Raw genomic sequence first — 16,126 nt, forward strand, 5'->3', positions numbered from 1 at the left:
GAAGCTAGCTAGCAATGAAAGCTACAAACTATACAGGAACCTAGCTAGCAATGAAAGCTACAAACTATACAGGAACCTAGCTAGCAATGAAAGCTACAAACTATACAGGAACCTAGCAATGAAAGCTACAAACTATACAAGAACCTAGCTAGCAATGAAAGCTACAAACTATACAGAAACCTAGCTAGCAATGAAAGCTACAAACTATACAGGAGCCTAGCTAGCAATGAAAGCTACAAACTATACAGACCCTAGCTAGCAATGAAAGATACAAACTATACAGGAGCCTAGCTAGCAATGAAAGCTACAAACTATACAGGACCCTAGGTACCAATGAAAGCTACAAACTATACAGGAGCCTAGCTAGCAATGAAAGCTACAAACTATACAGGAGCCTAGCTAGCAATGAAAGCTACAAACTATACAGGAGCCTAGCTAGCAATGAAAGCTACAAACTATACAGGAGCCTAGCTAGCAATGAAAGCTACAAACTATACAGAAGCCTAGGTAACAATGAAAGATACAAAATATACAGGAATCTAGCAATGAAAGCTACAAAATATATAGGAACTTAGCAATGAAAGCTACAAAATTTACAGGAACCTAGCAATGAAAGCTACAAAATGCAAGAGATTTCAGTTCATGCAAATTTTAAAATCTAAGTTTTGAGTACCAAATTGAAACTTAAAAATTCCAAACAATAACTAATATAACAAATCATTTCTTGTGATGACATGCAATATAAATCTAACTTATAACAACATGTAATAAAATGATATAATTAAGGACTCTTTCACTCCACTTTTTCAAATACAAGCAACATAATATGGCTTGGATAGTGGGGAAGGATAAGCTGTAACCATGTTTACTGGAGTCTTAAACATTCACTTTCAAAGTTAAATTACAATTATGATGTAATATCTCTACAAAACATTAGGAAAGGGTATAAAGCCAACAAAGAAGATAATAATTAAATATGGAAAACTTACTCAAATTCCTGTTAAAATTTTCTTCATACATTTGGGACCTTGTACTGTAAGCTGTATCAGCTGATTTTTGAATGACCGAAGTTGTGCCTGTGAATTTGGTATCATCAACTGATTCACTAAATCCCGAAGCTTCTAATCCTCGCATCCTTAACCCAGGATGTGATGATGAGCTGGAAGCAGCGTGGTCCTCCCTGATCTTGCCAACTGTTGACATCAAGACAGTGGGCTTCTTGTCTTCTGGTTCATCAAGTGCCACTTGCGTTTCAGTAGAACCGCGAAAGTAGTTCTTGATGCTTCCAAAGAAACTCTTCAGAAAATTGAAGAAAAGAAAGTTCATTAATCAAATCATACAATTCTATATTTATGGTTGGAGAAAATATTAGTTACTACAGCAACATAAATTCTTTTACATTTTAGAAAAGCATTCAATAAATAACTATGTAAAACATTAGCCTTTAACAATGAACACTTGGTGGCACACTAATCAATATGTTTATGATTAAAAGTAGGTGGAAAATAAAAATGCTATACATCTCTCATACTTAAGAAGAAATATTTTATCTACACAATACATTTTTAGTTTTTCTGCTTTTGACCTTGAGCTAACTAAATGAAATATTTAAGATGAATGTGTTTATAATTTGTTTATATTAAAAACAAATGAATAAAACTATTTAGGACAATCACTTGTATGATGCATCATTCTCAATCTTCAGAATTTATTTTTTGTTGAGGCTTGGCATTAGAGGTTTCTGCTCACTGCTGACTTTTTGGCTAAATATGCTGTAGTAGAGTGGTGAATTCAAAAACCTTTATAATATTAGGGTGACAAAAAAACCCTAACTTTAACATTAAAATATACATATAGGTTACTTCTATGAATATTACTTACCTTCATAGAAGTGATATGCTGATGACTGACTCTCATTACTCTGTTGATATCGTCTACTTTTTTTTCAACATTATGCAGCTGTGTTCCTTGTCTATCAAGTTCCTGAGAATTTGAAATTTTTGTACCTAAGTATTAAAAATATCTAGGATAATTTAATACAATAATTATACATACAAGTATCTGAAGGTTTTATGTACTCAAAACAAAAAATTATTCACACTTAGATTTCAATTTCTTTCATAAATAACTGGTTCAGTCTCACTCAAAAAACAAAAGAAAAATACCAGTTTTATACTTACACACTAAATACAACATAAAATTAATCTAAAATTTAAATTAAAATATTTCAAATACCAGTTTTACTTAAATGATGATTGTTAAAGTACAAATTCTACTCACTTAATGGAAAGTACTAATTCTCTTGCATACACAACTTTGAAATGAAAAAAGAGTGTTATGGTTATACTTCTTAGATATAACCTTTATGAATAACAACAGTATATTATTTTAGCTATACTCACCAAGGATTAATTTTTAGTTATGATCTATGTAAGTTTCCAAACTGCTTTGATCAGAGATTACTGTTGTTATAAAAACAAGTTAATTGCAGATGTTTCTTTTTTTCCTCCACACTTCTTAATTTGTTCACTGCAGCTCAAAATCAGAGATATGTAAAAATAACATTTCATATCTGTTTTGTCTGTGACGAGTCACTACTGAATAAGCATTTCTTTCAACACCAAAACTCTTCAGTTAGACTGGACAATGAGAGGCAGAAAATTCTATGAAACCCTCTTTACATAAGCAGTACAGTACTTTGAAAAATACAGATTCCAACATTGAAAGCCATTGAAATATTGGAAAACCAACAGGCCTAAAATTGTCGTAGAAACATTTGCAAATAACTTGTTTTTATAATAGGTTCAGGCCTACTGATTTTCTAAGATTATGCTGGTTGTTAGCATTTAAACTGTAACTTTTCTTTAGAAGTTAGGATTGTAGTAATCTGAGTAGTTAAAAAAAAAAGCACCTCATGGTTGAAGAGAGGGCACAGCCCTTTGCTGGCTCATCAACCCTATGGGCTGGAATGAAATTATCGTGTTGGGTGGAAAAGTGTCTTATTAACATGTGAAAGGTTTTGTGTTGAAATCCAAAACGAGGAAATATACTGTAAAAAAAATGAAAATACCAGTACCACAGTATCAAATATTCCCAACCCATTCACGCATACCAACACAAAGAGCAACTTTTTTTTTTTATTCCTTACAACTGTCGAATAAAAGTTAAAAGTTGAAACTTTAGTAAACTCATTTGATTACACATCTATGATAGAATTAGAACTCAGAAGTGACGTCTTATCGAATTTCATAAGCTCCCTACCAGTACTAGAAACAAGTCTATCTTGAGTAAATAATTAAAATATATCTTTGCAAAAATAGCTGAACTTACTTCAGCTGTGGCTATCCCAATCTGCTCGTTTTCATGAATAAGGCCCAACGAAGATTGCGTACTCTGTAAAGTCCTCTCTTGAATTTTTCTCTGCTCCTCTAGTAACTCCTGTTGTCGTAAACGTAAAACATTATCTTCACTGTTCCTTTCATTCCCCAACATATATCCAGAAGAACCTTGCTTGGGGTGATTAAGAAACAGAAAGTCGTCCATATCTTCATTATCATCATCGAAACCTGCATTATAATTAGGTGTACTCATTTCCACCATAACAAAATATTTACATACACTGACATATGTAGAGATCAGTTGATAAATAGTGTGTTACCATAGTGTTCCTGACACCTCTATAGTGTGTTAAGACTATAGTGTCGTCCTCTAGTATTAATTATCGAAAATATGTTAAAATAAGTTTACAATTTTTAGAAAAAAAACAAAAAACAATAATATTTTATTCTGCGACCTTTTCGGTTATGCATTTTGAATAAATAGCTACATTATACAGACTCTTTCAGAGAAATATGTGAAATTAAATGAAAACTTAATTACCACAACTTAAAAACGAAAAAAAAAAGTTTTAAAACATCTATAGAGCACACGATAAACTTCAACAACGTTTAGAGCCTAGTTTTTGTTTATTTTGTGGTTCGAAGCCCGTTGCAGCAAAAACACGCTCCATTCTGTAAGAGTGACAGTTAAATCCACTATGCGGTCAGAATTGACGGCGGGTGTTGTTGACGAACTACCAAGATACTAGTCTATGATACACATTATTTTAGTGATGATAAATAATGTGGCATCTGGTAAAAGTTAAAATTTTCTCCATATTCTAACGGTTCCCTAAAGATATAAAAACAATTAAATAAACAAAAAAACAAACAAAAACTGCCAAGATCTTCAGAGAAATGTAACCCTTAAAATAACTTCAGCATAAAACATCCAGGTTTGAAGAAGAACGTATACTGATTCATGTTTATAGTCTTTATGACACAACCCTTTGGAAGAGTTCCATGCATATTTGGGTTCTGCGCTGAATGATGTAAAGAAATACGCCACTAGAGATATGGTGTTGAACGCCGAAAGTTGGCGAAACACTAACAACCCATAAGCTCAATATTCATGGGAAAGTTATGTTAAATTAGAGATTTTTAATAACATTCCTCTTAATTTGTTTATTACGTATATCAAATCAGAGATTCGTAAAAATAGAGTTGCAGATCCGTCCTTTGTCTGTCACAGGTCACTGTCCAAGAGATCCTTTGTTAATGCCAAAGGTCATTAGATGGACTGGATTATGACAGAAAAATCTGTATCTGAATCTATTAATTTATCTATTACTGATTTCTAATAAGAGGTATTCCAATATAGCATTTTAGATTTTTATTAAAAATATTAGGTCAAGACGGGATTCCATTATCTGGAGACAGAAATCGTTTATTTATTAATAATATATTTTGTACATAGTTGGAGTGAGTAAGAAAATAAATAAGGGTTTAAAATATATAAAAATGGCAAAGGTCTAGCCTATGTTTTTAATAACAGTATAGAATTATTAATACTATTTGCATAAATGAACTGTTGATTCAGTGTTGAAGCATAAGTAAAGACTGTTTTATAAGTTCTTAAAAAGCTGATTTTGAAAATTAATTATTTATAATGATAACCACTAGTTTAAATTTAAGAATTTATACTTAACAACTACGGTCCCTATTACAATCAAAAACTAGTGTAGGCTGTAGTTTACACAAGTTACAGTAGTATCGTATGTAGCCAGAGATAGAAGCTAACTGTGAAGACTGTTGATATCTTGGCTAGGATTCACAATTAATACTTATATTACTATGCATCTTCACCCATGAACAATCAATGAAAAGTATAAGTTAGTTGTTATAGGAACAGCGTCGACAAGAACAACACATTTTATGACATAAAAACTATTAATGGATCGATTAAGAATAATTGACACTCTAAAAGTGAAAAGGCATGGTAAAAATATTATCAAGAACGTATTCCAAAAGGCCCTTGCCAGTTACAGTTTCTCCCTTATTCCATGAATGCGGTAGGTTTTGGATTGACCATAAAAAAGGAGTTATCTTTAAGCTGAAATTTAAATATTATATACGAAGATAATATTTTTCAGAAAAATAATCTTCAAAATTATGTAGAAATTTGACTATTACTATTAGTCTAAAGTAAAAAAAAATTAAAATTCGGTTGGTTTTCTTTAACTTTTATTTTAGTTTTAAGCTGTAATTTGAATTCCATAGGTTTTTTTATTTGTATTAGTAATGAAATAAAAATATTATTCATAAGTGTGGAATGATATGATTATTATTTTATTTTAATTAAAAAATGATTAATACCAACATCAAATGACTAAGATTCCAAAAAATATTTTAATATTTGGAATTTGGGAGCTGGAGAAGTATAGGAAAAGCTTATGCTAAATATGTTTTCCATTATGTTAGTATTACCAGATTTTAGGAGTTATATGTTTGGTTTTTTTTTAAACCTACAAAAAAAATTATAGATAGATAGTTGTTGTTTAAAGAATTGTAACTTTGTTCTGAAATCAATCACCTGGTATCACACTAAAAGTAAAATCATCACACTAAAAGTAAAATTCTTGCTCGGATATAACATTGAAATTCACATTTTCATATTACACCAAAACTGTTTGGTTATCATAACAAAATTAGTTACTTTGATACCACACTGATATTATTCACTTGGTATTATTATTATTCCTAACTTATATGTGAAAATTCTAAAAAATTAAGTTATTTGTTGTGTTATAATATTTGATTGTTAATGTAGCTGTAACAGAATAGTGTACTAAATTATGATAGTGTTAGAATTTCATTGGCTCTATGAAATTTGAAGTAGGTTGTTATTTATCAACAAAGCCCAGACCATGATGATATACATTCATACAGTTTTCACATAAAAGGGCTGATTCCAAGGAGTTTGTGTACATATATCTTTAGGTTTGTAAGGAAGCTTTTTACTGTAACATAATAAAGCTCTTTAACAGTGTGCGACTACATAAAAAATATGTACAGTGCCTATCTTTTTATTGTGACATTGATATGGCATGATATGAAAGTGGAGCTAGTTATACTTGAAGGTTTCAACTTAGAATTGAGAGGAAGAGGATAAATGTACAAAATTCACAAATTTACGAGTTGTTCCACAAGATTTGAGACCAACAAATTTCATAAACAAAATACACACAACTTTTACCGAGGTGAACTATTTATGTGTGGAAAGTTATAAACTGCTGAGAGTGATGAGGCACTATTCCATATGAATCTCTGTGATTGGAAAGTTGGTACATCTGTTTGCGTTACATATTTTGCATTTTATCTGTAATTAATTTAGGGTTTAAAACAGATGTATCTATTGTTAAAGTTTGTTGTTAGACACTTTCAAAAAGGAAGATATATATATAGGAAGTTACTGTTATGATACATAAAGAATGTATTAAATTAGCCTAGCCTTAAGAGTGGCAGTGAGAAACAGTACCTTTTTTTTTAATTACAAAATATCTCAAGAATTACAATTTAGGGAGTTTACGAGAAAGAACAAGTTTTCTACAAGAACCAAACTGTTTTTGTTTTCTAAATGAGTGTATCAAATTAATAAAGTTTTCTTCGAGTATGGGTAGTTGAACTAGGCATGAAAAGAAGCTTGAAGTACCTCCATTTTTTGTAGTTCCTCTTGTATTTTCCTTATGAATGCACAGATCTTTAAATATAAAGCAGAAATAATACTGAAAATTGGGCTAGGAAATTGTTCAAAGGTTTAAAGATGAATATAGTTATATTCTTGACATATCAAAATTAGTTACAAGCTAATAATTTAATATTGTGTGTTTCTTTTTCTCAGAGTGAGAGTAGCAGTGAAGTCCCAACTGAATTAGTGAGGCCAAGTCTGTTCGTTCCCCCAGCAGGAATCCTAATCTTAGCAATTGTTGGTTATTTGTTCTTGGTGATGATTGCCTTGTTAGTCAGACAACGGTTACTTGTAAGCATTATGTTTGAATTACACTTAGATTGAACTAGCATATGTATGTATAGTTATTATTGTGTTTGTTTTATTAGCGTACAAACACTACACCAACATCTACGAATTGCTAGAAGAATTCAGGGATCTTGTAAAGATCTTTTAGTTTGTACAAAACAAAGTTCGAAATGGTAATACATCAATTTCAAAACAGACACTGGACCCAAGACCTTCAGATGAATCAGCATCCGTCTGTACGTCTATTACTTTTATCATAGTATATTGTAATAATAAAAGTTCTGAGTTGAATGTTGGAAATCATCAGTTATTAAGAAGTAAACAGGATACTTACATATATATATGTAAAGTTAGCTTGTATTCCTTTAGAACATTTAAAAAAAACTACAAAAGTATTCATTGGAAGTAGTATAAATACTTGTGTGATGTTGTTTCAAGGAATAATTCTTTTTAGATGAGTTCTCTTTACATATTAATTAGTTTATGTGATCTATATTATTTTAATTATAAGAAAATGTGATTGTGACATAGTACACATTTCCTGTGTATATTTGACTCCCAGGCTCGAGGGTTTTGTGGAGAAGGATGTAAAGATGAATCTTGTGATTGTTGCTATTGGTGTCGTACCTGTGCTGAAACCTGCGATTGTTCTGTTCCTAGTGTGGATCAGTGTTTAGATGTTCTCTGTCCAAAGAAAGAGGTAAGAAAAAAAGCCTTATTTTGAAATATACTTGGAGGAAACTTACTTGTGAGGAAATTCAAATTTGTATGTTCTTTTGTATTAGATTCTTTATACAGTATCCTTTTAAATTTTTATTGTTTAAAAAGAAAACAGCTAACTAAAAACTTGTACTTGAGGCTAATAAAGTTAACCAGACATAGAGGGAGTTTTTGTACTGTTAAGTAGGGATTGAGATGCTGGTATTTTTTACATGAGGTACATTAGAGTACAAGTAGAGGTTCTTTGTACTATACTTTCTCATGTGAGTATGTGTATGTGCAGTAAACTGTGAGAATAGTAGCAAATGAAATGACCTGGAAATAGACTAGCTTCAAAGACTCTTGTAAATGGAAACATCAACGAGAAGAATCGTATTTTTTATTTTAAACTTTAAAATATTTACACTTTTAAAGTGTATGATATTTTTAATTGTCTTTTATTCAATACACTGAATTTATGTTTATATAGGATATGAAGAATATGTAGTGTTGATGCTACTGATTTATTCTTCTCAATTATTCACCAGACAAGTTATTTATTTATCGACTTGCAAGGATTTCAGTTTTATGTTTTAGGGACTTTTCAAACAAGAAAATTGTGACAAGGTTGAAAGACCAAAGAGGAGAAGATTTAAAAAAAATTTATTGTTGAATGAAGGCTCCAGAGAAATAATCAATAATCTGTAGAGTTCTTAATTTATTATCAGAACTATAAATACAAACATAATTCAGGAAATCACTCAAGGACAACAGAAAATATGATTTATTGTTGAATGAAGGCTTATATTTTCTGTTGTCCTTGAGTGATTTCCTGAACTATGTTTGTGTTTATAGTTCTGATGATAAATTAAGAACTCTACAGATTATTGATTATTTCTCTGGGTTTTCAGCTAGAACTACTTCCTATTGTTATTCAGATTTCTTAGTTGGTAAACCAGTTGTATAATCTTCAATTTTTTGTTTCTTTAGAAACTAAACTGCTCATGCCCAAGTTGTCCAACTGCCAATCCACGATGTTGCCTGCCTCCTAGTTGTGATGTAAGTACTTGAGTCTATGTTTGTTAAAATGGGCAATTCTTCTACCACATTTTGTCACAAACGAATCTAAACCATTGTGCATTCTGTGTATTTCCTGAATGTACTTTTTGTGTAAAAAACAGGATGATAAAAATACTTTTGAACCTGCTTGCCCCCTGGAACAAGTAAGGTTTAGAAATAATTTTGCCTGTTCTACTGAAATTAATGAAAATGAAACTATTTTTTACGAACTGATTTAGTGTAGAATTTGTAATGAAAAAAAATACAAAAACGATTTAGTTTATTATTTAAAATTTATTAAAAAGTTATATTTTATAAATCCAACTAATTTTAACTTGTTTTATATTCATTAATGATTTTATGTTGGTACATATTTTTTGCTCATGGAAACAATTACATTTACCAAATGAAAAACAAACAAGTCTTGCATGACTGATAATAACTTACTGTAAGTCATTGTGCAACATATAGGGTAGGCCACTGTGTATTGCATGTGCAGTGGAAAGTATCATTACTTGACTTGAAGAAATGTTTCTATCTCTTAAAAGGAAATCATGCAACAAAAATCTAGTATCAGCAACAAGAAAAGAATCTTAAAAAATGATAAAAGATTCCCAGGTCTCTAATTACATGTTTAGTACTTTTAAAATTACTGAATTGAATCTACAAGTGTAGCTCTAAAAGATCATCGTGCGAGTTCCCCATTGGGTGCTTATGATAAATGTGGGCAGTATTGTCCCGTGTACTGTTGAACATATAACTTTATGTTTCTAACAAAGTGCTTAAGATAAACATTGGTAGTATAGTAGTGTGTACTTGTGTCTTTCTATTTCTAAAAAACTTCTTATAATGACCTTTTTTCAGTGTGGGAATTGCAACATTACTTGTGAACCTCAGTGTGATAGCTTCAACTGTTTATGTTGTACAGTATCTTTCAAGTAATGTCCTGACTGATTTTATCCATCCGTCCTGTTAGTTTTAACTTGCCAAGTGGAAGGACGAAGCTGAAGAATAAACAGCTGTGTTCCAACCTTAACAGCTTATACTTGTATATAAAGTTTGTATTGTACTTTAGTGTAAAGTACATATTAATCCTGTTTAATCAGGCCTGACAGATGTACACTACAGCATGAAGATAAATGTTGGATATAAAAAATGTCGATGTTTTATTACAGAAGTAAAAGTTGGCAGTATTCGCATCACTCTGTCTGTGTTTTTGTGGATGAAAGCAAAATGTATCATCAATTCAGATGGCTTGATACCTTACCTGTAGTTCTGTTTTTTCATAGAAGAAACGTAACAAGTTTAATTATGTTGGTAGATTCACTCGTATGTCTCACTGTAGTATTTGTTAGTGTTGCTGAAATTATGTTTTTGTGTTTCGATTTTTCAATTTTAGGTATATTGTTAAAGGAAGTAAAAAAAAAAAAGTTTGTAATTTATATTTTTCTTGAAAGTTGAAGGATAGTACCTGTGTGTCTATTTTAAATTTATATGAACGTTTTTTGTTACTTGTTAAATAGATATTACTTGTTCAAACAAATTTTCCCAAAACAGGATAACTTATTTTTGTCCCATCACTCGGGTCTGCCGTTCGATATTGTAAGGAACGTAAAGATCTTGAACAATTTGCATATTTAATTGGTTTATAATACTAAGCCTATTTCGAGTATTATAATAGCAACAAGATATTTCCATGATAACTTAATTTGTAACATTCAATAATCTTGTAGCTAATAGTTTTAACCTTGAAGGTTAACATCAAACATTCCTATTATATTTGGAATTCTGTACTACAAATGTGTTAAAACCTAATACGGTAATATTAACTGTATCTCTGTATGGATAATGTGTTAGTATTCTTGTCAAGTTGTAATATTTCTTATTCAGGAAGCCTCACAATATACTCATTTCTGTCTTAGCACAAGGTCTTGTTTCACAGTATGAAATATTTTGTACAGATTCTCTTGAGTATATTACATAAACAGCAGAGTGGGCCGAGTGTTAGTATTATTGGCAAGTTTTATCATTTTCTATGCAGTGAGAGTAAAATATACTCATTTCTGTCTTAGCACAAGGTGTTGTGAGGCCCTGGTGCTCGACCTGCCAGATAAAAATCCATCACCGAACATGCTCGCCAGTTTAGTTATGGGCTTAAAATGTGATAGTCAATCTCACTATTCATTGTTAAGGAGTGGTTGGTGGTGGTGACTGACTGCATTTCCTCTAGGGATGGCCAGTAGAGGTAGCTTGGAGTGAAAATTGATAAAATTAGGAATGGCCAGTACAGATAGTTTGGAGTGAAAATTGATAAAATTAGGAATGACCATTACAAATAATTTGGAGTGAAAATTGATAAAATTAGGAATGACCATTACAAATAATTTGGAGTGAAAATTGATAAAATTAGGGATGGCCAGTACAGATAGTTTGGAGTGAAAATTGATAAAATTAGGGATGGCCAGTACAGATAGTTTGGAGTGAAAATTGATAAAATTAGGGATGGCCATTACAAATAATTTGGAGTGAAAATTGATAAAATTAGGAATGGCCAGTATATATTTCTCAAGTGTGTCGTGTAAAAGAAAATGACTGGACATGTGGTTTGATATTCCCAGAAAGTTTTAACACTTTCTATGCAGGAAGAGTACAATATACTCATGTGTCTGTAGCACAAATTATTGTTTCACAGTATGAAATCTCTCTCTTATTGCTTTTTCAAGTATGTTATGTGAAAAACGGTCTAAGACATGTATTAATCTGGATTTTCAGAATTTGTCATTTTTATAAAGTTTTTTTTTAATCAAACGTACATAAGTTCTTAGTTTCTTTTTTTTAAAAAGAAATCAGTATTACATATTTCATAGAAAAATATATTTTTCATACAAGCTGTGTTTGTAATTAGTTATAATTGTTTGAAGATTGTTGCAACACAATGCAATATTTTAAAGTTATTCTTTCTAGTTGCTTTTCATTAAATCACTAAATTCATTTTTTATATCATTCTAATAATGATATTAAGTTGTTTTTTTTTGGGGGGGTATACTTTAGCTTGTTACTTACAGTTGAACACTTACTCTCCAACCAGAAAGTATTATTTACACTTTATAAATTCTAAAACATTACTTGTATCTTTTTTTAGTTCTAGTAAATGTTACATTATTGTGTATGGGTGTTCATGAATTGGTGTTTCTTTCTTCTTAAAAAAATCCAATAAATTTGATACGTAACATCAGTACAGCTGTGTTATTATCCCAAGGATTTTCTAGTACTAGAAGCTTCTTGGATTTAATTTGATAAAAAAAAACAAGGTACATTGAAACTGGTATTAGAATGATTAGAATCATTTTGGAAAAATTGTAATAAAAATATTGATTTATTTAATTTCTTAATTTTCATTTTAATAACATTAAAATCTCCATGACAAGTAAACAATAACAATCGTTTCTTGCAATATAGATTATTTTTACTTAAATGGTGGTAAGATAATCCATTTGATCAGTCCATGTTATAAGAGCACGTTTTTATTGTAAGGAACAGAGCAGTGTATTTAAAGATACTTTAATTAGTGTTTTTAATACACACATGTTGTACCTTTGGAAGAAGGCTCAGTTTCATTTTGAATATAGATGAGTGTTAAAATATTCTTAATTACTATGGCTAAATCACTTGTTTAGTAATACACAAGTTAATAATTTATTGGACACAGTTCAGCCTAGAAAATCAACCAAGTATTAGAACATGCAGAGCAACTGAATGATCAAAAATACATTAACAAAGTACAGAATTCAAACTGTAGGAGAACAATCTGTGATTCCTACAAAACACGTGTTATTACACAAAGCATGAAATTCAAACTTTAGGAGAACAATCTGTGATTCCTACAAAACACCTGTTATTACACAAAGCATGAAATTCAAACTATAGGAGAACAATCTGTGATTCCTACAAAACACGTGTTATTACACAAAGCATGAAATTCAAACTCTAGGAGAACAATCTGTGATTCCTACAAAACACGTGTTATTACACAAAGCATGAAATTCAAACTCTAGTTTTGTAGGAATCACAGATTGTTCTCCACCTGTTATTACACAAAGCATGAAATTCAAACTCTAGGAGAACAATCTGTGATTCCTACAAAACACCTGTTATTACACAAAGCATGAAATTTAGACTCTAGGAGAACAATCTGTGATTTTATGATATTAAAAAAACATGTAATTATTCAAACGTCAGCCCCACAACAGTAACATAAGCAAGTTATCCTGTAGTCTCCTATGAGCTGTAAGTTATCCTATAGTCTCCTATGAGCTGTAAGTTATCCTCTAATTATTGAATTATGTACCAGCTGCCCAGTGTCGGCTAACAACATGAAGAATTAAATTGTGGCAGATTGCTACAAGTTCTTCAAATACCTATAGAATGATAGGTTTCTATTTTAGTGAGTGTAAATACACCAGTTTGATTATCCTGTTGTCTCCTATGAGCTGTAATTCTATTGCCAGTCATTTTAGTTTTCACATTTAAAATGTGTCATAAAAACAAAACACATTTCCATAGATGAACCACAAAGTGCGAGCTAAAAACATGAAAAATATATCTTTGGATGGTTTCTTTGTCTTATTTTGAAATAAATTTGATTTTCATTTGTTAATTTATAAAACTATACCTTGCTTAAATGAACTAATTTTTCAATTAGAAATGACCCTCTGCTATATTAGATAGAAAGCATAAGGTTGGTTTAATATCAATATGAATATTTGTGTGTACATTATACCGATTGTTTATTAATTTCAATAAATTATTGCTGGATCTTCATCACTAAATCTTTTTCTCAATTTTCTATTGCTGCTATAAAACGAACCTATATGTATCACTTCTGGGATCATATTTCTTGTGTGTGTATGTTTATATATACTAACTCTGTGCAAGTTAAAATTGATCTATTTATTGTTTAATTAACTAGGTAAGCCTAAATCCCCAGTAAAATATTGTTTGTTATTGATAAATAAGTGTTCACATTTCCAACTTATTAAGCCTAAATCCCCAGTAAAGTATTGTTTGTTATTGATAAATAAGTGTTCACATTTCCAACTTATTAAGCCTAAATCCCCAGTAAAATATTGTTTTTGATAAATAAGTGTTCACATTTCCAACTTATTAAGCCTAAATCCCCAGTAAAATATTGCTAGTTATTGATATATAAGTGTTCACATTTCCAACTTGTTTACTTTCATGTAACGATGCAAAACCTTAAGAGGTTGTGTAACACAAATCCAAAAACTCCTGGTTAACAAACTAGAGTTAGGAACAATTCAGGAAAAAATACAGAAATTTTATTTTTCTTCCTAACATTTGCAGTGATTCAAGGCAAAAAATATACATAATGACCTCTTTGCTAAGAATAAGGTGAAATATCTTGTTCCCTAATACTAAAGCAATGTTTAACAAGACAAAATACAATTGTTTTTACTGTAACTTCCACACCAAAAGTATAGATTTTTAAGTCTATTCAGAAACTAGAGCTACTTCTGTAATAAATATAGGTTTTAAATTTATCCCAGCCAATGTAGTGTTATTCTGATAGTATAGACAGAAAGCCTGGCCTATATATGGTGCATATTAATCCAGTCCTTTATATTACACAGAAATATATAAAGAGGTGGAAAATTATTCCAACTAATCTTCACTGCTACAGCACTAATTCTAAACAGAAGATAAAAGTGATCCTACACAGCAACAGCGGGCCTGGGAGAACATGCCTGACGAACACTCATTTCCTGTGGAATACAAATCACACTGTTAAAAGAGAAACACTTTCTTCACGACATAAAACGTTAAATTGGAATTTTTACTTACCTCAGTAGTAACTTAAAATGTTTTTTCGATTTAAATAGTATCTTAATTATCTAACACTTGATGGACATGTTTCTCTTCAAACACTATCCTCCAAATTATGTGATGTGATAAATTTTATTTTTATTCCAACAATTATCTAAAGCATAATGATTTATTTATTTCTACATTTCCTACTGTTTAAACAACTACCTAGTAGACTAAAAACATGGTGATTTTCTTTTTGTGTATGTAACTATTAGGATGTCAGCGGTATCAAACCCACGTTTTAAGCATTATAAGCCTTTAACCTTACTGCTGAGTCACTACTAGGATGGTGAGTTTTGTTAAACCATATCTTAACAACGGCCAAAAAAGGATTAATTTTTATTTAATCCTAGATTGACCTCATGCTGGCATTCTAGGCTTAAACAATGTGATTTATTAGTTTATATTTAAAAAGCTTAATGACTTAAAACAATGATTCATTAATTTCTGTCATTAAAACATGATGAACTGACTTGTTTTTATTTGACCATATCTAAGTAGATTTGTTTGTATCTTTCAGATTATACAATACCAAACAGTCAGCTAAAAATTGTACTTTTTGTTATCACTAGTGCACTAAACTAACTTCAAAGTTGAACATTTATTACAAACAAAGTAATTAACCAATGATATAAAACAATACTTCATCTTCTCAATTTCAACAAAGTTCAGATATAAGGGAAAACAGCTGAATATCTTAATATAATCATATGAAACAAGATGATTTTCAAAAATGCCTAATATTTATGGCTAAAACCACACTTTACTGCATATCTGTTTTCATACAATATTCATATTTAGTCCAACTATAATGCTACACAACAAGATTAATTGACTTAACTCTTTCAGCATGGGCTCGGTCCCTGGGACCGGCCTTGTAACCATTTTGTGCTTGTTATAGTTTTCATGCTATGACTTTTAAATTAGTAAGCGAATGTTAACAAAATTTGGCAGATTATCAAGAAACATTACAATACTTTCATATGCAAAATATCAAATTTTGTTATTAAGTCTTAAGAGTTGTAAAGCAATGTTTTTCTCATACTTTTTTTTTTTTTTTTCGCATGTTGCCTATCGAACATGCAAAGTAATTTTCATTTTAAGACTAAAAATACTTTTGTGCATCAGA

The 16,126-nt window shown here is 30.5% G+C and overlaps 3 protein-coding genes across 3 annotated transcripts in view; 1 reads left to right on the plus strand and 2 right to left on the minus strand.

The window, feature by feature from the left end:
* Positions 1-989: 989 nt before the first annotated feature.
* LOC111088539 (synaptosomal-associated protein 29-like) lies at positions 990-3,672 on the minus strand (the record flags this gene model as incomplete). Its single annotated transcript, XM_022398995.1, has 3 exons — positions 3,331-3,672; positions 1,882-1,983; positions 990-1,296 (listed from the first exon to the last, which is right to left on the minus strand). Coding segments are annotated over exons 1-3 (679 nt in total), but the record flags the coding sequence as incomplete, so codon positions are not given.
* Positions 3,673-5,099: 1,427 nt separating this feature from the next.
* LOC106470402 (keratin-associated protein 4-1-like) lies at positions 5,100-11,514 on the plus strand. Its single transcript, XM_022398996.1, has 5 exons — positions 5,100-5,389; positions 7,219-7,356; positions 7,916-8,053; positions 9,043-9,111; positions 9,976-11,514. Exons 1-5 carry the CDS (start codon positions 5,381-5,383, stop codon positions 10,051-10,053), a joined length of 432 nt encoding a protein of 143 aa, XP_022254704.1. The 5' UTR covers positions 5,100-5,380; the 3' UTR covers positions 10,054-11,514.
* A 2,914-nt stretch (positions 11,515-14,428) lies between these two features.
* The window catches only part of LOC106470403 (mediator of RNA polymerase II transcription subunit 15-like), a 23,743-nt gene continuing 22,045 nt past the window's right edge, over positions 14,429-16,126 (minus strand). The window contains exon 15 of the mRNA XM_022398997.1: positions 14,429-14,894. Within this exon, the coding sequence (XP_022254705.1) occupies positions 14,844-14,894 (51 nt within the window). The 3' untranslated portion in view covers positions 14,429-14,843. The remainder of the gene's footprint in view (positions 14,895-16,126) is intronic.

This window comes from Limulus polyphemus, unplaced genomic scaffold, assembly GCF_000517525.1.
Source record: "Limulus polyphemus unplaced genomic scaffold, Limulus_polyphemus-2.1.2 Scaffold3984, whole genome shotgun sequence".
Classification (NCBI taxonomy): domain Eukaryota; kingdom Metazoa; phylum Arthropoda; class Merostomata; order Xiphosura; family Limulidae; genus Limulus; species Limulus polyphemus.

Bases quoted from the DNA above. Each gene is read 5' to 3' on its own strand.
- LOC106470402 (XM_022398996.1), top strand. The intron at 7,357-7,915 runs GTAAGCATTATG...TTTGACTCCCAG, and splicing joins TAGTCAGACAACGGTTACTT to GCTCGAGGGTTTTGTGGAGA. The intron at 9,112-9,975 runs GTAAGTACTTGA...ACCTTTTTTCAG, and splicing joins GCCTGCCTCCTAGTTGTGAT to TGTGGGAATTGCAACATTAC.